The sequence below is a fragment of the Oncorhynchus keta genome, chromosome 29 (genome assembly GCF_023373465.1).
Source record: "Oncorhynchus keta strain PuntledgeMale-10-30-2019 chromosome 29, Oket_V2, whole genome shotgun sequence".
In the NCBI taxonomy this organism is placed as follows: domain Eukaryota; kingdom Metazoa; phylum Chordata; class Actinopteri; order Salmoniformes; family Salmonidae; genus Oncorhynchus; species Oncorhynchus keta.
Window position 1 is genome coordinate 7,029,547 of NC_068449.1, and position 26,564 is coordinate 7,056,110.

General features: G+C 41.5%; 1 protein-coding gene and 1 long non-coding RNA gene across 14 annotated transcripts in view; one reads left to right on the plus strand and one right to left on the minus strand.

The window, feature by feature from the left end:
* Nucleotides 1–26,564, minus strand: part of LOC118362255 (uncharacterized) — an 82,236-nt gene that overhangs the window by 52,187 nt on the left and 3,485 nt on the right. The window lies entirely within an intron of this gene.
* Nucleotides 612–25,590, plus strand: LOC118362257 (heme-binding protein 1-like). Its single transcript, XM_035742456.2, has 7 exons — nt 612–1,279; nt 12,065–12,159; nt 18,758–18,899; nt 19,260–19,443; nt 20,033–24,228; nt 24,529–24,938; nt 25,309–25,590. The coding sequence occupies exons 1-5, from the start codon at nt 1,030–1,032 to the stop codon at nt 20,202–20,204; spliced, it is 843 nt and encodes a 280-aa protein (XP_035598349.1). The 5' UTR covers nt 612–1,029; the 3' UTR covers nt 20,205–24,228; nt 24,529–24,938; nt 25,309–25,590.

Here is a 26,564-nt window from a genome sequence, read left to right on the forward strand (position 1 = left end):
TAGGCTACTTGATGGCCAACAGAGGAAAACGCATACTTCTCTACATTTAATGTTTCATTGAGTTCTCTTTCCCCATAAGAGAATGCAACGGAGTTCCACAACTTCCATTTCAAATGTCCACTCGCGAGTAATGAATAGTGAATTAGCCTACGTACAACTGGTAAAAAGTTCACAGCTTGTGCTGCTCGGTCTCCTCTCACTCATGTGAGTCAGCCAATAGTGGACTATGCTGCAGCGCTCTCTCAACACACACCTCTCCGGCCCTCCACACCACTCACTCAGCAACATCCGGCCTCACTGCCTGATAGTCAGCAGCAGCAGGTCACAGTGAAATATATATATAAAATAGAAATGCCATGCCGGCCACAGTGGAACTTAGTAGCCCAAAAACCTGCAACCCGTGACCAAAATACATTTTCACCCGCGACATAGTTGTCAAAATAGGCAAATTGTAAGAAAATACGAACATGGCAACCCTGTCCCAGGAAGATAATTTGTACGCCATTGTTTTGTTTTGGTAAACGCTCGTAGTGATGTCACGCCCCCCCAATAAGGCTCAACCAATCATCCGACGAATAATAGAGACATTCCCTCCGCTATCCTACGAAAGGAAAGTTCGCATCCCGTATTGCGGTGGGAGGAGTGGCCCGGTGTCGGTCATGTCTTATAAACATCGAGTTCATTACAGTCCACGGAACGCGTCGCGCATGGACTTGCCAGGTATTTCTTTTGCCGTCTTCGACGAGTTAACAGTTATATACAGGTTTGAAATGGTTTCTGTAAATATAATATAGGTTGCACAGTTGTATAAGGAAAAGAACATGGCTTAATGCGTCGGAATAAACGTCAAGATTAGAGCAAAAATGGCCCTAAAGTTTTCCTAATTCGAATTTTTACCTGAGTCAGAATTTACCGCAACGCTCTCTGAACTACCACCAACAGCGTTCTTTATTTAGACAACAGTAGTCTTACTGTACACATTTGCTTTGGAGTACTTTTATATCTAGATAGCGGTTCCAATAGTGGAGAATGGAGACAGGTAATTGTCGTATGAATGGTGGTGGTGGACTTGACGGTATCGGTGGAGGCGGCGACGATTCCTCAAATGGTATGATCACGCTAGAGGACCTGGAATCTTTTTCGGAAGACCAGCTGTCAGATTCGGGCACTGGGAGTCTGGAAGAGGCGGGTGAGACGATCGAGGACGAAGAGCAACAAGACGGATTGCTGCGCTACTGGCAGGACGCCGCACGGGGACACCAAGTGGAAGTGCCTCGAGGTAAAGCATTTGGTATTAAGCGCGCACACACTCACTGTACATTTCGAATTGAGAAAGTAATACGGGTTTTGAATGGGCAATTCGCTTGTGACTTTGTATAGACAGTATAAACAAAACGGTTCACACTGGTTGTGACAACAAAGTGCAATCTTGGCTACTTGTTTTTTTATTTCTCGTTTCATCGATTGTTCTATTTTTTTGCGATTGAGATCAGATCAGCCAACCAGGTCGAACTAGAACTATTCAGGTAGTCGGTCTTCAGGGTGCCAGACATTGTCATTCGTTCACACACACAAAGTATACTTGTTTCACAAGTCGGCATCCAGTGACAATATTAAATAATTGTCGACCCCACTGTCGGTCAATGTTGACGGCTGTCAAAACAAACGGTTAAAGTGCATTGTAGGTAATTGCTGTACACCAGCCATGAAACTGGATACGTCGTATCACACCGAGCGCAAATATTAGACACTTTCACACCAAGAGTGCAAACATGCATGTATACAGTGTCTCATACGGTACTATCTTGGTTAGTCACAATGTGTACTCCGATTGATTTAACAGAATGTACTTAATTTAATGGAAATCCTAGGCTGTGAATAATGGTCTTAGTGACTGACGTGAGAATTAGGGGCTTCATGTATTTGTAGCCTCCTAATATACATGTGCTTTCTTCTTTAACTGACTTGTCCGTGATGTCACTTTTTGTGGGTGACCCGACCAAATTCACATAGGAATGTGAGTTAGATCTGTCAAGAGGCAGTAGATCGGTTCTTTGTGCACTATTCTATTTGATGCTTCCTGTTAAGTTTAGATTTTGTGTCTTTTTACTTTCGGATACGTACACCAGCTGAAAATACCGAGATTTTTGGTTATTGAAAATATTTCAGTGGCTTAGATGGTGCAATGATTGCTTGTTTTGTCACTTATGAAATTCGGGGAATTATTAACATTTTAGTAACTGGGAAATGGCAGAGCTTTTTCTTCAAATTGCACCTTTTAAAGCCCCATTTACACCTCTGTTTATTTTTCTCCCTGTGGCTAGTAACGGTAGCATGGGTACCAGTCTGTTTAGTACAAAGACTGGATGATAACACCTGGGAAATCATGACTTGTCAAAATGATCAATGAGGAAAAATCTGCACATCAAAGATGTCATTCGCATTCCCAATCTGTTGACCGATGCCAGTTATGTTACGTAGGGGCACCCGGGGTGGCACAGCGATCTAAGGCACTGCATCTCAGTGCTAGAGGCGTCACTACAGACCCTGGGCTGTATCACAACCATTGCATAGGGCGGCGAACAATTGACCCAGCGTCTTCTGGGTTATGGCAGGGTTTTGCCGGGGTAGGGAGTCACTGTAAAATGAGAATTTCTTAGCTGTCTAGTGGTCCTTCTGTAGCTCAGTTGGTAGCGCTTGTAACGCCAGGGTAGTGGGTTCGATCCCCGGGACCACCCATACGTAGAATGTATGCACACATGACTGTAAGTCGCTTTGGATAAAAGCGTCTGCTAAATGGCATATATTATTATTATATTAAAAAAATAAAAAAAGCTGTCCACGAGAGATTAGAGGAAAACCAATTAAACTACAATGCAAGGGTAGTTTTGGACCCGTTTCCCATTACATGAGGAGCCTTGGTTACTATAAATGAACAGTGGTTATTATATCAGCCTCATTTACTGCCTTTATAAAAAACATAGCTGATATGGCTGACTTGCTTAAACAAATGTGCTTTATGCCATAGTTTGTACATCTCAATTGTCAGAAGGGGCCGACAAGTGGATAAAAGGCCATCCGTAATTTTGATTAAGACATTAATGGGCGAGCCAGGACAGATGCAGTCAATATAACTGTCAATATAAGATGTTCAGCACTTTTGAAATGAACAGCGACAGAATTCAGAACATGAGCCATTCTTAGTGGGTTTTTAAAAAAAAAACCTGTACACCAAGTCAGAACTGTAGGATAAATAAAAGGGGGCATATAAGAACTTTCATTGTCTGCTTACAATATTCAATGATTACATTTTTCAAAATGAGGTTAAAGGCTACATGTGCACCACGGAGTCAGAACAGTAACATGAGGTGAAAACAGACAAAAGTATTAGGGTGAGGCACATGGGCTACTAACAGCTTATTACACAACATACACTTATGTATACTGGCATATTACATCATTTATGCAGCAGCATATAACACATTTTTGGACTCACCTTGTTGTGATGTGCTCGCTTGAACAGGAAGGTGGTGCCGCGGTCTTTCGTGGGCAAAATGTTGTCATAAAAGAAAGAAAGAGGCTGGATTTATAATTCTGATTTGGATTTTTTCTCAGTATGAGCTCGTTTATTCCCAACTTCCCAGTTGCAATGCTTGCAGTTAGCCACTGTCACTGATTCCTTCCCAACTAGTTGTGTAATGTTTATGTCCAATGGTCGATGAGCACCGATACGTTTTATCTATAATTTCTCTTCATTATTTCTCTTCATATGACAAGGATTAAAAAGGATTTGCCAGTAGATTGTCGAATTGATTCATGATGATGACTGCTAGCTAAGATTTTGCACGTAAAATGTTGATGTGATCTGTCCAATCAAAGCTACTGTACATATAATGCGATTTGATGTCATTTTATCTGTGGCCATTGAACTTGAGCCTTCTTGGAAGGGCACTACTAATGTAACTCTGTGGCAGGAGCCAAAGGACTTGAATTTTCGATGTCTACCCTTACTACTTGACCGTGACGTAGTGTCACCATGAGGGACAGAATACTAAGCCAATCACGGAACAACGCTCCTATTTTCTGCTGGCTTGCCCCACAAACCACTGAGCTAGGCTGAAACATCTGCATTTTGGAGCTGCCTTACACAAGAAAACAAAAGAGACCATATTTGTATATGGCTTTATTAACTCCATTATATATTTATATTTATTTATATATATTTTTTTATTTATATATATTTATATTAACTTTGTTTGAAAACTGATATGTGACTTGCATTAATGCCAAAATAACAGGCAATCCCCATCTGCCCTAAATAACTTGTCGCCACTGTAAATGAACGACTGGATTATGGTACTTACAACTCGGGCCGGAATGATACTAGTTAGTTTTGTGGCAAAATAACCAAACGTGCAGATTTCACTTCTTTAGGAAAACAGCCATAATGTTGGAAAAAAACAATTGTTGTCATCCAGAGTCACATGTATTTATTTTCCAAGCCGTAGTTTTTTTTTAAAGGACAATAGGGTTTGGTCTGCTTTGTGTTTTAATTTGTTTTTGCGATACTGGTATTGCCACAGCCCTACTTTAAACACTAACTGAAAGCATAAACAATTAAAATATTGAACTTACTCCCTCGTTAAAGAAAAAAAATATTGAAAGCAATGTTTCAGGCTCTGTAAAGGGCTTAACTGTTTCCTACCCTACCTCTGGGGGAAAATTATAACCTATACATTCCAGAATACGGAATCGTCTGAAAAATGACATATTGAAAACCCCCAGGTTAAAATAAGACACTTACGTTTACAATTTTACCATGGAGAATGTGAATATTTTGGCCTGAATTTAAAGCCCCTGCCCGAGGTTAACAAGAGGCAACACTGAGTGACCCAATTAACCCTAAGGCTAGAATGCAGATTGCAGCGGACTGAATGTACATACACGTAGTCTGGCTGGCTGGTGAACTGCGACCAGATTTGCACCCAGAATGCCTCTGCCCGGTGCAGAGTGGAAACGGAGGGCAGTTGTATCTGACCTAATTCTAGGGCCTCTGGAATGCAGACTGGGTGTGCATCAGGCGGCCAGCCGCAGCAGAGGACTGCAAAAGGTACACCCAGACTGTGTTTTCTATGTAGCTGTCCCCAGAGTAAAGTCTCAACCTCTGAGCCTTATTAGTACTAATGGTGTTCAAGAAACTAAACAAAAATATAAATGCAACATGTAAAGTTTTGGTCCCTTGTTTCATGAGCTGAAATAAAAGATTTCCAAATGCACAAAAAGCTTCTTTCTCTCAAATGTTGGCCACAAATTTGTTTACATACCTGATAGTGAGCATTTTTCCTTTGCCAAAATAATCCATCCACCTGACAGGTGTGGCATATCAAAAAGCTGATTTAAACAGCATGATCATTACACAGATACACCTTGTGCTGGGGACAATAGAAGGACTCTCTAAAATGTGCAGTTTTGTCACACAACACAATGCCACAGATGTCTGAGGTTTTGAGGCAGCATGCAATTGGCATGCTGACTACAGGAATGTCCACCAGAGCTGTTGCCAGAGAATTTAATGTTAATTGTTTTAGAGAATTTGGCAATGCGTCCAACCAGCCTCACAACCGCAGACCACTTGTAACTGCACCAGCCCAGTACCTTGACATCCAGCATCTACACCTGTGGGATCATCTGAGACCAGCCACCCAGACAGCTGAAGAAAACTGCAGGTTTGCAAAACATAAGAATTTCTGCGCAAACTGTCAGAAACCATCACCTTCCCGGTCATCTGCGTGCTCGTCGTCCTCACCAGGGTCTTGACCTGACTGCAGTTCGGTGTCGTAACCGACTTCAGTGGGCAAATGCTCACCTTCGATGGCCGCTGGAGAAGTGTGCTCTTCATGGTTTCAACTGTACCTGGCTGACAGCGTATATGGCGTTGTGTGGGTGAAGGGTTTGCTGTTCAAAACTTTGACATCAGTGTCCCATTATGGTGGTGGGGTTTTGGTATGGGTAGGCATAAGCTACGGACAACTAACAATTTGCATATTATCTATGGCAATTTGAATGCACAGAGATACCGTGATGAGATCCTGAGGCCCATTGGTACAACAATCATCTGCTTCATCACCTCCTGTTTCAACATGATAATGCACAGACCTATGTCACAAGGATCTGTACACAATTCCTGGAAGCTGAAAATGTCTCAACGAGTATTGCAATACTGGTTTAGTCCCGGCCCTGGTTCTAAGCACCATAATTCATTTATTTACAGTAACCATGTAATGGGAAATTAATGTCAACCATTGAGCAAGTTTGGAATGCTCTGGATTGAGTTCCCACCAATATTCAGCAACTTCACACAGCCATTGAAGAGGAGTGGGACAACAATTCACAGGCCACAATGAACAGTCAGATCAACTCTTTGCGACGGAGATGTGTAAGAGACAAATGGTCACAACAGATACTGACAGGTTTCTCATCCAAACCCCCTCCCTACCTGTTATTTTTGTAAGTATTTGACCAACAGATGCATGTCTGTATTCCCAGTGATGTGCAATTCATAGATTAGGGCCTAATTTATTTAAATTGACTGATTTCCTTATGGACTGTAACTCTGTGAAATATTTGAAATGGTTGCGTTTTATATTTTTGTTCAGTGTAGCTACTAGGTTTTCACTGGAGTCCAGTATGTTCAGCAGGATACACTAGTAAAACATATGGTTGTTATTGGACAAATCCACAGCACCTCCCTAGTTGAGTTGAAGTAGGCTAGTGTCAGAGCCACAGGGTAGAAATGAATGCTATTTTGGTTGGTGTAGGCTGCTGAACATTGAGTGACAAGGACTGATGAATGATGTTCTAGGGTATGCTGCTTAATGAGTTCTGGTTAGACTGGGTCTGGGGCTCCCGCTTGTTCCCTCTCTCTTCTCAGACTAACTAATTGCATGGAGCCATCGTTGGGGCATTCTGACTCAACGGATTAGCTATAGCTTAGTCTGCTCTGTTTGAGGGAAAGCTTGGGCTAATAAATCCGGTCCTAAAATACTGTGTGGGTTAACCTCTTTGCTCACCCTCCCTGCCTCTCGTGGGCTGTGAAGCACGTTCAAGGTTTAGTTCATTTAGTACCATCGCCTTGTGGCCATTGTCACTACCACCCAAGTACAACACGGACTGTGGCCATTGTCACTACCACCCAAGTACAACACGGACTGTGGCCATTGTCACTACCACCCAAGTACAACACGGACTGTGGCCATTGTCACTACCACCCAAGTACAACACGGACTGTGGCCATTGTCACTACCACCCAAGTACAACACGGACTGTGGCCATTGTCACTACCACCCAAGTACAACACGGACTGTGGCCATTGTCATTGTCACACGGACTGTGGCCACCACCACAAGTACAACACGGACTGTGGCCATTGTCACTGTGGCCATTGTCACTACCACCCAAGTACAACACGGACTGTGGCCATTGTCACTACCACCCAAGTACAACACGGACTGTGGCCATTGTCACTACCACCCAACAACACGTACAACACGGACTGTGGCCATTGTCACTACCACCCAAGTACAACACGGACTGTGGCCATTGTCACTACCACCCAAGTACAACACGGACTGTGGCCATTGTCACTACCACCCAAGTACAACACGGACTGTGGCCATTGTCACTACCACCCAAGTACAACACGGACTGTGGCCATTGTCACTACCACCCAAGTACAACACGGACTGTGGCCATTGTCACTACCACCCAAGTACAACACGGACTGTGGCCATTGTCACTACCACCCACACCTGTGGCCATTGTCACTACAACACGGACTGTGGCCATTGTCACTACCACCCAAGTACAACACGGACTGTGGCCATTGTCACTACCACCTGTGGCCATTGTCACTACAAACACGGACTGTGGCCATTGTCACTACCACCCAAGTACAACACGGACTGTGGCCATTGTCACTACCACCCAAGTACAACACGGACTGTGGCCATTGTCACTACCACCCAAGTACAACACGGACTGTGGCCATTGTCACTACCACCCAAGACTGTGGCCATTGTCACTACCACCCAAGTACAACACGGACTGTGGCCATTGTCACTACCACCCAAGTACAACACAACACGGACTGTGGCCATTGTCACTACCACCCAAGTACAACACGGACTGTGGCCATTGTCACTACCACCCAAGTACAACACGGACTGTGGCCATTGTCACTACCACCCAAGTACAACACGGACTGTGGCCATTGTCACTACCACCCAAGTACAACACGGACTGTACAACACGGACTGTGGCCATTGTCACTACCACCCAAGTACAACACGGACTGTGGCCATTGTCACTACCACCCAAGTACAACACGGACTGTGGCCATTGTCACTACCACCCAAGTACAACACGGACTGTGGCCATTGTCACTACCACCCAAGTACAACACGGACTGTGGCCATTGTCACTACTACCTTAGCGAAACACTGACTGCATTTTGATTTGCTCAACTTTATACCAACAAAGTGAAATATTATGCTTATTGACCTTTCTGATTAAGGGTTAGGCTATATAATGTTTTAGGCTATAGCCTAGCACTAGTATGTGATCAATCCCTCTTCATACATTTCCATGGTAACAGAGTGACATTGACTCAGATTTTTCACTTTAAAATACACTACCGGCCAAAGGTTTTAGAACGCCTACTCATTCAAGGGTTTTTCTTTATTTTTACTATTTTCTACATTATAGAATAATAGTGAAGACATCAACACTATGAAATAACAACAAAAAAAAAGTGTTAAACTAATTTAAAATGAGGTTCTTCACTCTTGGCATTCTCTCAACCATTCTCTCTTGGCATTCTCTCAACCAGTTTCATGAATGCTTTCCCAATAGTCTTGAAGGAGTTCCCACATATACTGAGCACTTGTTGGCAGCTTTACCATCACTCTGCGGTTCTGACTCATCCCAAACCATCTCAATTTGGTTGAGGTCGGGGAATTGTGGAGGCCAGGTCATCTGATGCAGCACTCCATCACTCTCCTTCTTGGTCAAATAGCCCTTACACAGCCTGAAGGTGTGTTGGGTCATTGTCCTGTTGAAAAACAAATGATAGTCCCAATAAGCCCAAACCAGATGAGATGGCGTGGTAGCCATGCTGGTTAAGTGTACCTTGAATTCTAAATAAATCCCAGACCGTGCACCCCCACACCATAACACCTCCTCCTCCATGCTTCACGGTGGGAAAGACACATGCAGAGATCATCCGTTCACCCACACCGCGTCTCACAAAGACAGCGGTTGGAACCAAAAACTTACATTTGGACTCCAGACCAAAGGACTATTTTCCACCAGTCTAATGTTCATTGGTGTCCTTTTAGTAGTGGTTTCTTTACAGCAATTTGACCATGAAGGCCCGACTCACACCACCGCTCTGAACAGTTGACGTTGAGATGTGTTTGTTACTTGAACTCTGAAGCATGTATTTGGGCTGAAATTTCTGAGGCTGGTAATTTAAATGAATGTATTCTCTGCAGCAGCGGTAACTCTGGGTCACCCTTTCCTGTGACGGTCCTCATGAGAGCCAGTTTCATCATAGCGCTTGATCGTTTTTGCGACTGCACTTGAAGAATGTTTCAAAGTGCTTGAAATGTTCCACATTGACTGACCATGTCTTAATGTAATGATGGATTGTCAGTTGTCTTTGCTTATTTGAGCTGTTCATGCCATAATATGGACTTGGTCTTTTACCAAAAAGGGCTATATTCTGTATACCACCCCTAATTTGTCACAGCACGACTGATTGGCTCAAATGCATTAATTTGTGTAATTTCTTTCCTTCTTAACTTAAGGCACACCTGTTAATTGAAATGCATTCCAGGTGACTACCTCATGAAGCTGGTTGAGAGTGTGCAAAGCTGTCATCAAAGCAAAGAGTGGCTATTGGAACAATATAAAATATATTTAAACACTTTTTGGGTTACTACATGTTTCCATGTGTGTTATTTCATAGTTATATCTTTACTATTCTTCACTATTATTCTACAATGTAGAAAATAGTAAAAAATAAATATGTTTTTGAATGAGGTGTCCAAACTTTTGATCAAAAAACAATGATTGCAAAGTCAAACAAACCATACAAATCTATGCACAAGGACTACTTGTAACAACTTCCACTGAAAAGTTTACAACAAACAACATTTACTTGAACCGTAACGGCAAAAAACCTAATTCTCTTATCGCAACTTTGTGTCCGAGTCTGTCACTCTGTTATTGTGGAATTGTCCTAATCTGATAGTGTGAATAATCCCTCTAAATCCCTATTGTGCTGCTTTCAATTAGGCTGGTTACAATTCTTACGGTAAATAAGAAGCATTTTAAAATAGCCCTGATAGTAGAATATTCAGGTGTCTGGCACCGTCAGCTCCGAGAGCCAGTACAAGGGTGCATGTAGCATATCTCAACTTCAGGCTCCATAAACAGACCAACATCAGCCATAATAAAAATGAGCCATCTAGATGTGGATTTCCCTAGAGCCATTGTTAGTTGTTATGTTGACATTCCGATCTGATCCCAAGAACTTAGTACGACTCAGCAATTGGACAAACAATACATCAACAAATACACAAAACAACACTTGAATCATTTGTCTAGACATTTAGCAATGGTGCTAATCCCCAGATATATCTGGTCTGCTAGTCTTCTGTTTTGCAATAATGTTCTGACTACCCTAAGACGTGTAAATAATAATCTCTGGTTTTGAGTTAGTTTCTTACCCCCTCATGGGCTGGAGGTTTGACACCCTGTAGGTCATATGTTCAGCACCCCTGCCCTAGATCCAGGCTAGTGAGACTGAGTCAGATACTGATGGCAGTATAGTGCAGGAGTACTCCAGTACTATTTAAGAAGGTCCTGTCGCACAAATTTCCTAGGTGGCAAAGGTCCAAATGGGCAATGTAATTTATCGGCCTAGTAACAAACCCCCACCTTGCAACCCATGTTACTGTTTTAAGTTAATTTCCTGCAACTCTATGCATTCTTCTGCCTTATGTGTGTTTAAATGATACCAGGGGTTGAAACTTGACCAAGTGTAAATAAAATACGATAATTAAAAAAAAAAAAAAAAATTGTACTATGGTTTCCCATCCTTGGATTCCAGGGTATTTTTAATAACTATTATTCATACATTCATAATGGCTCTGTTTGATATCAGTGTGGGTAATGCCGACTGCAGCCAGAAATGGACATGATGTGACCGACTAAATAGCAGGGCCAGAGGAGAACCGATATTTGTCCAGTTGGCATTCAATGCCAAGAAAGTATAGCCTACATTCATTAGTAGTCCTGCTGAATGGGAGAGGTGGGCAGCTGAAAGCCCCTTGACGACAGATATAACGGAGGAAAGTCAATGGAATTTGTCATTATTAAAATTGAAGAGGTGAAGTTGTTGCTTGCTGTGTTTACAGAGAAATAGTGCAGTAGAGTAATTTCATGGCATACTGTTGGCTGTGTGTGTCTACCTTGGGCAGCTTGGCATCCCTCCCCTCTACCAGAGTGACATTTATGAGCACTGACAAACTGGCACTGTGCCCTGGCTGACATGACAAAGCCTTTCTCACGCCATTGCCAGGAGAAGCTGGCTAGTCATGAGTTATTGGAGGAGCTGTAACACTATGTATAGTCTTTAGACTGAACACTATCGTCTATAGACTGCAAGAGGAAACCAAGACTTCTTGTACTTCAATCATGCCACAGGGGTCTACATTTGCCTTAACTAGTTTGACCTCTATTAGGCAGGTTGGAAGATAATACCAGTTTTTCCTGAATCTATAGAGCCCAAGTCAGGAAATGTAAGAACATATTGTTAAGTTAGTAGGACTATAGCATTGTCAACAAGCCTACAACCCCTGACATGTTGTTGTACTTGAAGGTAGGGTCGCAGAATTCCCCAAACCTGTGAAGTTTCCAGACTACGGCGACCCTCCCTGAACCTCTTGATTTAACTCAATAGAAATTAACCCATTATTTTTGTTTTTCCTCACCAAAACAGACATGGCTGAGCCCATCCAGCAGATTACCAGCAACAACAATGGCCAACACGACCGGGAGCAGGTGCCCTTCACCCTCATCGCGCGTAAGGAAAAGGCAAGTCTATTATGGACTCATTCACCAATGTCTACTCTGCCGGCCAAGCAACAAGGCTTTGGACGGGATACCGTATATCGGGGTATTTTGGAATATCAACGTAATGATTTTCAATATCTAGGATGTGCCAAGTAAATGCTCTGCATTTGGTTTACTAACTTGCTAGCTTGCAATATAAAGCTTCTTGGTTACAGCAGAGACGGATCAATCCTCTCCTGTATCAAGATTCCTACGGTCTAATATTTGTTTTTTTGCGTGCAGCAAACTGAGTAACCTTTTTGAGAAAGTTGTCAAACTTTATGAGCTGGGTTAGACAACCATGCAATTTGTTCGCTTGTGCTTGTTAGCATTTAGCTAGCATCTGCTATGGGAATTCCTTAGTACTTTGTTAGCATAATTGTTCATTTTTAGATTGTAACAAAATGGATAACACCCAACCCTTACTAAGACTCATTGTAAAATGTATGGTCCTATTCGCTTAATTCACACACCACACATGTCACATCCGGCTGCACTAAAATGAGGCTAGTGGGGGAAACCGAGACCAGAAACCTAGGCAACGCAGTCAAACATGTCATACTGCTGCGTCCCTGGATGTAACTCTTACAAAGGAGGGAGTCATGTCGAATTAACTTTCCACTGTTTCCACAAAGACCCTGCGCTACAACGCCAATGGGTGGTGAAAATGGATTGATGTCGGGACACACTTTGAAGGTAAGATTGTTAACGTTGCTGCTTAGCTAGCTAGCCAGCTAGGCTAACACTGCCACCAGTTAGCTGACAATGGCTAACGATGGCCAACTTAGTAGCTAGCTTTGCATCTTACCAATATAGCTAGTTCTGAAGCTTGACAACTACAGTGGATGAATATTTCCCTACACAGATAACTGATAACACTAAAGTGTGTTCAAAACACTTTGTGGACTCATTTTAAAATGCAGTATGTGGGAAAGTGATTCAAAGGGAGCAGGTTGTGCAGACTGTGTTAACCTGGACGTCCACTCCAAAGCCTGGTAGGAGGACCATCATCAGAAAAGCTGCAGGGTAGGCCTATCTAGCGTATGTTTACCCCGAAACTAGGTAGATTCCTTAATCAACCGTAATGTATTTTTACTGTGTTGCCCGTCATGGCAAGGAGGCAGATGAGCTAAGGTAGTTGTCTATTATGACATGCATCTTTTCTGTAATTTTTCAATAGTTCATTGTCGATTTATGTAACCTAACCTTATATATATGCGCATTGACTCACTGGATGAGGGCCCGGCTTGCCAAATCATGCTTAGGTATAGACTTGCTATCTGAACTTCATTAGTGTTTTTTGTGGGTTTGAGGTATGGTTTAACCTGTCAAGTTTCCCAATTACAATCTTTAACAATGAATATTCAGTTTCTGCCCTGTCTACTCTCACTTGCATGGCCTGTATGTAGAGTTTGTCAGTTTCGCTAACAGAAAAGGAACTCCCAAGTATTACTTTGCATGGCCTGTATTTGAAATAGAAGCTGTAGAGCTGATAGTATTCATTTTAAAAGCATTTTTGCCTTTTCACCTTGCAGTTCTGGCGACGAGGTGGAGGCAAGCGTACCCTGACCATTCGTTACGATCAGAATCCTCTGCCTGTGGCGGAGCCGCTTGAAGAGGCACGCAAACCAGTTCCTCCTGCAACTCTTCTAGTGTGACAACAAGAAAGTCATGTTTTTTTTTTATACACTGGATTTAGGGTCTACCGTACTCTAAAAGCAGAAACAGATTAACACACACGTAGACTTGGCTTTAGAGCTTAACCTTAATGGATCAGTGCTTTCTCTTTCTGTGCTGTGTTAAACTGGGCTTCCAGTTAGCTGTTTGTTTCAATGCATCACAGTCCAGGAGGATGCGTGTCACCTGGGTGAACAACTTTTTTTCTTTTAACGTCATTTTAGGATCCCTTTCAGTTTGGCCTCCAAGGGGAACTGTTCATGAGCTGATGTCCCTTTGTTTCAGGAACACATTTCCATATACCAGAGTAATACTGGACTGTACTGAAATGCATGTGCAAAGGCCTAGCTCAGAAACACTAACTATACTGAACAAAAATATAAACGCAACAATTTATTTTTTTACTGAGTTACAGTTCATATTAATATAATCATTAGGCCCGAATCTATGAATTTCCCATGACATCTATGCAGCTGTTGGTCGCAGATATAAAAAAAAAAATGGGCCTCAGGATCTCGTCACGGAATTTTTGTGCATTCAATTGTCATCGATTAAAATGCATTTGTGTTCGTTGTCTGGAGCTTATGCCCTCCCACACCTTAACCCTCGCCCACACGATGCCATACACGTGGTCTGCCGTTGTGAAGCCGGTTGGACACGCTGGCAAATTCTCTAAAACGACGTTGGAGGTGGCTTAATTTAACAAATTCTCTGGCAACAGCTCTGGTGGATATTCCTGCAGTCAGCATGCCAATTGCACGCTCTCTCAACTCGACATCTGTGGCATTATGTTGTGACGAAACTGCACATTTTTGAGTGGCCTTGTATTCTCTACAGCATAAGATGCACCTGTGTAAAGATCATGCTGTTTTGCTTGTTAGCAACCTGTATACAGGGTCAAAATCAGACAAGGACATCACTAGACAGTCAGGGATTCTTCCTCTTCTGGAGGGAGATGATGGCCAATAAACACTTCTTATTAAGGACCTTCAGTCGAGTATTAAGGCGTCTTTGTTAATCCCACCATTTTTTTAGGCCCAAACTGGGCATTTTAGCCAAGGTGATAATCTAGCCCTGGATCATGACTCCCGATTTTCATTACATTGGACAAAGGCGTCTTCTGTACAGGGGAGTTTTGTTAAGAGCCCCGACGCTCGGTCTCAACATTAACATGCATCACTTGCAGGATGGTTTTGGAAGCATAAGGACCTTATCCAACTTATCAGCGACAGATCGGGTAAAAAAAAAAAAGGTTACATTGATACACCTCTTTTTGTAGAGTTCCCACACAGCCATATCTCCATGTTACAATGTGTGTTCACGGAAGACAAAGGGACCACCTGTGCAAATTAGCTATCTAGCATGCTCCGAACACTTGTGTAACTGAAGGAGGCTGGCAGAAAGGCGTTACTGTCTGCTGAAACTGTGATCACGTCAGTTAAAACAGTAAGTGTAATATTTATTTAGCATTTATGAAAGTAGAGGGCATTGTTTCTAGAACCGTATCGCAATTTGGAATCAACTTATTTTTAGATGGAGTGTTTGTCTGTTTTGGCTCCCAGAACCAGTCTACCTCTGAAGATCCTTTTGGTCCTTAATAAATCTTCTGAAGGATCGGTGTTCCGTCAACAGGACAGTTGTAAAATCATGCAGCGCGTTGTCAAAAATCACAGATTTTAGAGAAACAATAAATGTCGGTACACGTAAGTCTTATATTGGCTAAAAGCTTAAATTCTTGTTAATATAACTGCACTGTCCAATTTACAGTAGCTATTACTGCGGAAAAAAATGCCATGCTATTGTTTGAGAGCTCCTAACAAAACACATTAATGAGATAGGTTTGATAAATTCACCTCTGAAGGTGAAATTTGTACTTACGTTCTGAAATCTTGCTCTGATTTATTATAAGGGTCCCAGAGAACCTTAAGGTCCATATAGCATGCATTTTCGATTTTGTATTTCCACTCGTTCAATTTGCAAAGAAAATAATAAATTTCACCCTAAACGTTGTTTCAACGAGTCTAATCATGTTTATCTATTCCTCAGAGATCCTAGAAGGTAACAAGACTTCACTATTTAATTAGCGGTGTAGCATGTCCTATAGGACACCATATTTGGTCAGAGAGCGACGCCTTCATGGCACGCCGATGACTCGGGCGGCCATTACTTGAACGACTGTATCCTCGTCAAACAAAAGCTAGCTAGATAGCCAATGAGCTGGGCTTTACGGGAGTGTCCGGAAACCATGTATATGTCGTAAAATGTAGCTACTAACCTTGTAGGACAGCATTCCTTTTCATGTTGGACAAAAATTCTAAGGATTTTGAAAACTGGTTTGGTTTGCAAATGTTAAACTTATTATATGGTTACTAATACTTGGGAAAGCTAAATCAAAGTCCAAGTATACAGATTTGACGATATTCTTGCAGAAAAATGGAATATGAATGTGACTGTCTCCTTCACGATTTGCCCAAATTTACCTGGGGACTTCAAAGTCTTGTTGTTCACTCATGAGTCAAGTTAGTCATCTGAAATGTTGCACATACCCTGCTATCGGAATTACAACCAGACTGTTGGCTAGAATTATGACCATTCTCTTGCATTACAAAGATGGTGGTAGAAAAAGACAGGTTTTTTTTTTCTTATTTATTTTCTTCTACCAGATCTATTGTTATATTCTCCTACATTCAATTCACATTTCCACAAACGTCAAAGTGTTTCCTTTCAAATGGTATCAAGAATATGCATATCCTTGCTTCAGGGCCTGAGCTACAGGCAGTTAGATTTTGGTATGTCATTTAGGTTGAAAAAAGGAGGCTATCCCTAAGGAGTATTGTAATGGAAGGCTCCTTGAGAGTACATCTTGGTCTAGGGATAATCTAGAAAATGTACATTTTATAAATGTTTACATAAAAGAATGTACTTTGTTTAGTTGTATAACCTATTCATTAACCCATACAAAAAAATCTAATGTTTGTACTCTAATAAACTATGATAAATTCATCCTGCGTAGCTGTTCTTTTTACTTGCATAGAGCTGGTATGAAAGGCTGGAAAAAGAAATCGCCCAACTCGTGTTTCATCTTTCCCCACTTGTCTGCATTTAAAGTTTCTCTCCAGCTGATAGTTGTTGCACATCAGTCACACAATTTGGTTGCTGTGATACCCATTTGATAGTGGTAATTGCGATTTTTATGTTTCAAGGAGAAAGCACCATCTGCATTTTATGTGAGTTGTGGACAACCCTCATAGCTGTTCTGATCTGGCCATTAAAAAAAAAAAATAATAATAATAATAATAAAATATAGGACATGAGAAGGAGTATGATAATGATGCTTTCCTCCACCGCCTATACATAAAGGTTGATGGTAATGAAGGGGATGACTAAAATGGCAACTTAATTTTGTCATCTGAGAACTGAGATTACATTCTGTATTTTTCCCCAAGGACTGAATACCACTTTTGTGGTTTAAAATCGTGGTCGCAGCGCCAACGCATTTCTACTGTCAATGACAGCTGTTTCTGTTGAGACCTGACACCAAGGCTGACTAGTTGTGTTTACAATATGATGAAAGCTATTATGACTGCAATTGCAATTTTATTTTGTATGGGGAAGAGGCAATCCCCTCAGCCAATTCAATAAGCCTCCTAGTCACTTGGTGAAAGTATATATTTTTTTTAATGGTCTGATTGGCTTTCCAAAAGTTAGGGTTTGGCTGGAGTGTAGTAACCCTACATGAGCCAAACAAAGGAGAGGTTATCTTTTAATGTCTGTGTCAATCAACAAATCCCATACTAAGAGCATGGTCTCCATGCTGGCTCCTCACGGTACATCTGTTTGTATACACAGTTACCAAATCTTGTCAATAGCCACGTTTCTATCCAGTTTTCATGTGAGTAAAGTCATACTGTAAAAAAAATAAAAAAAATTGCGACAGCTGTGATGGAAACAGGAAGTTTCAGTACAATTGCATATATGCTGACATTTGTTCATTCGACATGGTGGGATATTTTTGTCTGTAAAATGTATTATGCGAGAAATGGTGTCGGAAATGCAAATACTTAACGTAACATGTTGAAAGTAAACTTGTGAGTCACGCGATATGGTGTGTGTGGTCCTCCCACTACGACTCGGAAGCATGCAGTTTATTAGGCTACAGATGAAATAAATTATGATGAACTTCACAGGGTGGTGAAGCTTGATGCTCCTTTCCAATAAATATTGAGGATCTTATTCTGGTTACATGATGACCGATGCTTGTCTGCTGTTTTGACAAATGTAAGATCAATCACATTTAATTTATAAAACACTTTTTACGTCAGCCGATGTCACAAAGTGCTATACAGAAACCCAGCCTACAACCTCAAACGGCAAGCATTGCAGAAACATGGTGGCTAGGAAAAACTCCCTAGAAAGACTGGGAACTAGGGAGGAACCAGGCCGAGGGGTGGCCAGTCCTCTTCTCGCTGTGCCGGGTTGAGAACAGTACATGGCCAAGATGTTCATAGGTTACCAGCAGGGTCAAATAATAATCAGTGGTTGTAGAGAGACCCATCAGTAGAGTTGAAAATATGATGGAAACTCATTTAACTTGTATTTGTTATTTGGTACATGGGAATTTAACAGTACATTTAAAAAAAAAAAATGTTTTATGTTTACTGTCATCACGCACAGCCTTTTATCTGCAAAAAAAATCATGTTTGATGGAAACAACCCTGGGGGGAAATGCTAATTTCATGTAGATTTTACAATATCTGCATGAAATTCTGTCGCTAATTGAATGGAAACCAAGCTACTGACGACTGAATCTATTAACATGCTGAAACAAAGTGGTTATTGTCACACTGCATTAGGCGTTGTTAAATGCTTAGGTCGTGACCCAGTGCTCTGTTTGTGTGTACAGTGTGGAGACATGCTCTATGAGAAGAGACACTATGAGAAGGCCCACTGGGCGTGTATCACGGTTCATGAGGACACCTACGAGCAGAGCATTTGTTACGGCTTCATGAAGCTCATGAGATACATCTGCCAGCAGAACTCCTCAGGTGAGCCCAAAGCACCCTTCATAGAAGTCATTGGGCCTATATTCCTCTAACATTATCCTTGTTTATGTAACGGTATAACTTTAGACCGTCCCCTCGCCCATACCCGGGCGCGAACCAGGGACCCTGCACACATCAACAACAGTCACTCACGAAGCATCGTTACCCATCGCTCCACAAAAGCCGCGGCCCTTGCAGAGCAAGGGGAACCACTACTTCAAGGTTTCAGAGCAAGTGACGTCACCGATTGAAACGCTATTTAGCGCGCACCACCGCTAACTAAGCTAGCCGTTTCACATCCGTTACATTTAGCCAAGTCTAGTTCAGACTCCTGACTCTTGGTTGTCCATGTCCTGTCCTTAGGTAGCTATCTGGGTATGACCATCCCTATCCTGACTGTGATCCGTACGGACGAGAACCACTCTGTCTTATCCAGGGACGTCACTGTGGCCTACTACCTGCCCACAGAATACCAAGTCCAGCCACCCCTGCCTTCTGACACTGAAATAAGCATTGAGGAATGGCCTGCCACCATTGTATACACAAGGTAGGAGTTTGGAATTATTTTGCTCTGCTTGGTCAATTTTATGGCAATACAATATGAAAGTAGATGAATTATAAACTTTTTCAAATGTAATCATTACTGGAACCACTTAGTTTGAGGCATAAACAAGTTCAGTTTCTAGAAAAACGAGTGAATTTCACATTTTCGGCCTACAGTTAGTCAAGAAGTTAGCTTGCTGGTTTTCGGGTTTCCCAGAACAAAATTTCATGTACGTAACTAGCTAGCTACTTGATTGGATACAAACATTAAGTCAGTCACGTGAGGCTAGTTAGCTAAAGTTAATGACATTATTTCAGTCGGTTGGCCACGAATACTTTTATGCTAGCCACCATGTTGATGCATCCTTCTTCCAAAAATGACAGTGGCTACAGTTTTGTTTTAAGTTAGCATATTGTTTTGGACAATCAAAGCGAGTCTATTCAAAAGCCTAGTGAATTTACATAGCAGAATGAGAGTAAGGAAGTTTTATAATGACTCCAGTGTTAGACCTGCACCTGCAAACGCACACCTTCTTCCTTACTTGAAATCAAATCTAATTCGATTCCTATGTGCCCTGTGTTCTACCCTCCAGGTCCTTCACTGGCGCCACAAACGAGGTGACCATCATTAATGAGATCAGCGCCATGGCGGAAATGCTGGACTCTCCCGCCATGCATGTGAATGACTCGTTCATCGTGGCCGGCTACACCAACCCTGCGGTGGCGAACCGACAGAATGAGATTTGGTTCCTGGAGCGGCCTTGAGGGTCAGCCTAACCTTGGTCCATCCTCCTAAACCTGACCCACCCAACACCCCCGTCCTCATCCCATCCTACTGATTCACCCCTTCCTGTTCTAGAGAGGAGACTTTAGGGGCTTTGCTGAAAAGGGCCCTTATTACTAGTCCTGTGCGAGGCTGCATCCTTTGGGTCCATGAACACCTTTACGATAGGGCATCTAGTCTAGATATTTTACTCTGCTGTTTTCCTCACATAGTTGGGGCTTGACATTCACTTCTTTTAGTCACTTGTCATTCGGACAAATTTCATTTTACTTGTCCAAATTATTTTTTTTTAAATGGGCCGCAACACTATTTTTTTACATCATTGTATGATGCAAGGAACCACTTTACAAAATAAAATCAGACAAAATGTAGGAAACCATCTATCTATTGGCTTCTTTGCCCGTCTCAAAATACAAACACTGCCCCTTTTAAGGCTCTCCTGGAGGATTGTTGGCCACCCTTAGCCTATAAAATATTGCAACGTTACTACAACCAAATACTTTGTCTTCGTAAAATAATTCCCTTTGCCAATAAGGTAGACTACGTCAAAGCATGGTAACTAACAAATATGGGATATCTTTTGACCGCGTGTGAGTTATTTGTCAATGAGGCTATTCTAATAATATTTTGAACGTTGTCAGAATGACATGGCCAATGTTTAATAGAGAGGGGAATCCCAGCTCACCAACTGTCGATGTATTTCTCAACTCACAATGTTGAGCGCTTGATAGGTTTTACAACAGGGTTATGTAGCATTGCTTTACTAATGCACCCGTTCAATGTTGCACTGGAGTGCCAGTGACATGACATTAATGCATGCTGAATAGTTAGTTACAGAGAACTAGCCAGGCTAAACAATATGTTTTGAATTGGCTATGTAGTTTTAGTCTGTCTGTCATTATTAAAGGTTACCTCGCTGCTATAATGTCTGTCCGTCCATGGGCCTGCTCACCCACGCAGGTGATTCACACACCATGACTTTTCCAGGATTTTAATGACCGTACCCTGTTTGCTGACCAAAATGAGCTATAACTGGGTAAAAAATTAAAAAATAAACTAGCAAGGAATATCAACAAATGTGCACACGCTCGTGCCTGTCAATGCAATACAACTCTACTCCGATGCGAATAGTGTGCAAAACATCGCACACGGGAGACACTTGTTTGATAGTGATTTTTGTGATATTTTTTTACTTGTCCATTCGGACAACAAATCTATATTCTGCTTGCCCAACTTTTTATTTTTATTTTACTTGTCCTGGACAAGCGTTAATGTTGAGCCATGATAGTCTTGATGACCTCCGAAGGGTGAAGAGTCATGTGACGTTTACTTGATGTTTTGTGAGAAGTGGATGGATATTAGAGCCATGTCTCTAGAGAGTTGGGCCAACTGTTAGGTTGTAAAATATCTGTCTAATTCTAGATATTCAGTGACATAGCGTTGTTTAAATATTCCCCATGTCATGTGAATGGGGACAGCTAACATGGCTGCCATAGAATGTTAGTGTCATGTAAATGCATCAATGCAGAAACCTCAATGTCCCATCTCTCTAAATACATGGTTCTGGTGGATCCTAATTATTGCGCCAGTCACACTGTAAACCTTGAAGAACTGGAATCCTTACCAGGTTATTAACAATCCTGAACGATGACTGCTATTCCAGTCTGCTTTAGGGGGGGATAAGTGCAGTCTTCACCATGGTAACTACCACCGTTTAGACAATTTTAATGCGATAGGAGGGTGGATTTATTCGTTATGAAGTGTAAGTAAATTGTGTCACTCTTTCTGTCATTGAAAAACACTGAACATGACACAGACAAACACCGGATAAATTAAACAGCCAACAGTCTGAATGTATAAGCATGGTGAGACAGAGAAAATACGTATTACTACAAACCAAAATCACTTACCTTTGTTGTATGACAATCGAGCAGCTATCTACAGCGTACTACACTTTTCTATGCTCTGAGAGTCAATGCATTCCTCATTCTTAAAGCCATGATGTTCACAAATGACCTAATTCTGTCTCTTTACTTAATGTTCCAATCCAGACATTGTTTTGTGTTCGTGTGTGTGTGTGTGTACTATCCGCAAGTTACCTGACACTGCTGACGAGGAACGAGTAACATTGAAAACAGAGTAAAAGCATGGAGCAGTGTGATGGAACTGCCTATCATATACACGGTTATGTGTTTATCTGAGTAAGAAAAGTGATTTATTAGTCCACAGCATTAGGGTTCTATACCCCATTTTAGCAAAAATCCATTAAAGCTCAAAAACGAGGTATTTATCTTCCAAATATTTTGTAATGAAACCAATTACTAAGAGGATGAATTTAGCATAAGAAAAGTGATGTATCAATCTATTTTGTTGACTCAACAATATAGGAAAGTTCAAGCTCTATCAGTTGTTTTAAAGGAGAATAGGCCATTATTGCTCAACACCGGGCTGTATATTGAAGTAGCTGTGACAACACCAGTCACAGTATGTCAGGTAACTGTACTTTGCCAAATAATCACTGTGTAAAGTCTTGTTCAGGAGATCATCTTTCTCATTAATGACCAGTCATAACCATTATTTGACCATGTACCGGATTCAGCACCATGTAAACAAACAGCATCTCAATCACTTAAATCGCCAAGTCCAGTCTGAAAGTAGTTCACAGAAACTGTCGTCCCCATGACTTCATGATCAGTGTAGTGATATAACGCGCGGCTTTTAACAGAGTTGTTTCAGTGGTGGTTAGTCTTAACTGTTTGGCCTCTGCAGCTTTTTACACTTTAGGTTAGTTGTTTTCCTGCCTGTAATCAGAGCTGATGTAACGTTAAAGTTCTAAATGTGATGCAGACACCACGTAGGATGTAACGTTAGTTCTAAATGTGATGTAGACACCACGTAGGATGTAACGTTAGTTCTAAATGTGATGTAGACACCACGTAGGATGTAACGTTAGTTCTAAATGTGATGTAGACACCACGTAGGATGTAACGTTAGTTCTAAATGTGATGTAGACACCACGTAGGATGTAACGTTAGTTCTAAATGTGATGTAGACACCACGTAGGATGTAACGTTAGTTCTAAATGTGATGCAGACACCACGTAGGATGTAACGTTAGTTCTAAATGTGATGTAGACACCACGTAGGATGTAACGTTAGTTCTAAATGTGATGTAGACACCACGTAGGATGTAACGTTAGTTCTAAATGTGATGCAGACACCACGTAGGATGTAACGTTAGTTCTAAATGTGATGTAGACACCACGATGTAACGTTAGTTCTAAATGTGATGTAGACACCATGTAGGATGTAACGTTAGTTCTAAATGTGATGTAGACACCACGTAGGATGTAACGTTAGTTCTAAATGTGATGTAGACACCACGTGGATGTAACGTTAGTTCTAAATGTGATGTAGACACCACGTAGGATGTAACGTTAGTTCTAAATGTGATGTAGACACCACGTAGGATGTAACGTTAGTTCTAAATGTGATGTAGACACCACGTAGGATGTAACGTTAAAGTTCTAAATGTGATGTAGACACCACGTAGGATGTAACGTTAGTTCTAAATGTGATGTAGACACCACGTAGGATGTAACGTTAGTTCTAAATGTGATGTAGACACCACGTAGGATGTAACGTTAGTTCTAAATGTGATGTAGACACCACGTAGGATGTAACGTTAGTTCTAAATGTGATGCAGACACCACGTAGGATGTAACGTTAGTTCTAAATGTGATGTAGACACCACGTAGGATGTAACGTTAGTTCTAAATGTGATGTAGACACCACGTAGGATGTAACGTTAGTTCTAAATGTGATGCAGACACCACGTAGGATGTAACGTTAAAGTTCTAAATGTGATGTAGACACCACGTAGGATGTAACGTTAGTTCTAAATGTGATGTAGACACCACGTAGGATGTAACGTTAGTTCTAAATGTGATGTAGACACCACGTAGGATGTAACGTTAGTTCTAAATGTGATGTAGACACCACGTTAGTTCTAAATGTGATGCAACGTTAGTTCTAAATGTGATGCAGACACCACGTAGGATGTAACGTTAGTTCTAAATGTGATGCAGACACCACGTAGGATGTAACGTTAGTTCTAAATGTGATGCAGACACCACGTAGGATGTAACGTTAAAGTTCTAAATGTGATGTAGACACCACGTAGGATGTAACGTTAGTTCTAAATGTGATGTAGACACCACGTAGGATGTAACGTTAGTTCTAAATGTGATGCAGACACCACGTAGGATGTAACGTTAGTTCTAAATGTGATGTAGACACCACGTAGGATGTAACGTTAGTTCTAAATGTGATGCAGACACCACGTAGGATGTAACGTTAGTTCTAAATGTGATGCAGACACCACGTAGGATGTAACGTTAGTTCTAAATGTGATGCAGACACCACGTAGGATGTAACGTTAGTTCTAAATGTGATGCAGACACCACGTAGGATGTAACGTTAGTTCTAAATGTGATGCAGACACCACGTAGGATGTAACGTTAGTTCTAAATGTGATGTAGACACCACGTAGGATGTAACGTTAGTTCTAAATGTGATGTAGACACCACGTAGGATGTAACGTTAGTTCTAAATGTGATGTAGACACCACGTAGGATGTAACGTTAGTTCTAAATGTGATGCAGACACCACGTAGGATGTAACGTTAGTTCTAAATGTGATGTAGACACCACGGATGTAGGATGTAACGTTAAATGTGATGTAGACACCACGTGGATGTAACGTTAGTTCTAAATGTGATGTAGACACCACGTAGGATGTAACGTTAAAGTTCTAAATGTGATGTAGACACCACGTAGGATGTAACGTTAGTTCTAAATGTGATGTAGACACCACGTAGGATGTAACGTTAAAGTTCTAAATGTGATGTAGACACCACGTAGGATGTAACGTTAGTTCTAAATGTGACGTAGACACCACGTAGGATGCAACGTTAGTTCTAAATGTGACGTAGACACCACGTAGGATGTAACGTTAGTTCTAAATGTGACGTAGACACCACGTAGGATGTAACGTTAGTTCTAAATGTGACGTAGACACCACGTAGGATGCAACGTTAGTTCTAAATGTGCACGGAATTGGAGAATGCTGAATGATTCGAACTGGGTGTCCGCCATGACTCCAACACGTCTAACAGACTGGTCCTTTGGGAACAATTGGAGCGAAGGCAGTTTGGGGGATTTTTGCAAACATTTTTCAGTGTTTTTCGTAAAAGTGTGCTGTACAGAAAAACATTTGAAATGCAATGACGAAAGCTACTATGGATTTCTTGATTGTTTTTGTTAAAATGTTTTGTTTCCTTTAAGAAATAAAAATTATATTAAATCTGTGGGCCTTCGTGTGATTCTAGCAAGGATGGTGGGGATAGATATTTCCCTATAAAATATACAATCCTAATAGTAACCTTGACTACCACTTTATACAAAAAAAAGTTTCATTAGTCAAGTCCAAACATACGAAAACAGATCAATATCTGTAAAGTCTGGCTTTGAACCGATATGGTGCCAGTGAGCACAAATGGCACCAGACTAGAAATGAGGCTATTGAAACCTGAATGTTTAGAGGCATGAGGTTACTAGACCCCAGCTCAGTGCTGTGCCTGAGGGAGCAGGAATCACCAGAAGGAACACCCTGAAATATGACCCGATTCACACCCACATCAAGTGTGTACATTTCTTTCATGAGATCAAAATGCATAGTCTACAAAAGAGGGCAAGGGGCACACCCTTTTTTTGCTTGGGAACAAATATTCTTCCCTCATGACAAGGGAACAATTGGGGGCTCAGCTACAATCAGTTACACAAACCCTAACAAAAGGGAACCATGCACCATTTATCACCATACCATATCAGGCAGTCACATGGATATTATGCAATGCCCAGGGAGAGGCAAACCTATTTAGGTTACACCAGTTGCCCTCAACATTGAGTAAGACAATGAAGGAGATGCTTGCTGAGGCAAACCTATGTTGTGGCCATGGCATCTTGTCTAGACCATTATCCAAGAGACTTCCTTACAGGGAAACTAAGCCGGCCACACTCAAATAGATCTTGCATCTATTTGAGAAGCTAGACTCAAAATAAAATCAAATGTATTTATATAGCCCTTCTTACATCAGCTGATATATCAAAGTGCTGTACAGAAACCCAGCCTAAAACCCCAAACAGCAAGCAATGCAGGTGTAGAAGCACGCGCTGCAAGTCCCGCCTATCCTATCTCATTGGTTTTCACGAGCATACAAACCCAGGAGAGATTCATCAAAGATAACTAAAAATTAACTAGGTTTCCCCTTTTATCGTAGAG

What these genes read in the sequence shown, in the direction of transcription:
- LOC118362257 (XM_035742456.2), top strand. Translation starts at nt 1,030, where the DNA reads ATGGAGACAGGTAATTGTCGTATGAATGGTGGTGGTGGACTTGACGGT. An exon ending in TCATCGCGCGTAAGGAAAAG is followed by an intron (nt 12,160 to 18,757) that starts GCAAGTCTATTA and finishes TTGTGTGTACAG; the next exon opens with TGTGGAGACATGCTCTATGA. An exon ending in CTGCCAGCAGAACTCCTCAG is followed by an intron (nt 18,900 to 19,259) that starts GTGAGCCCAAAG and finishes TCCTGTCCTTAG; the next exon opens with GTAGCTATCTGGGTATGACC.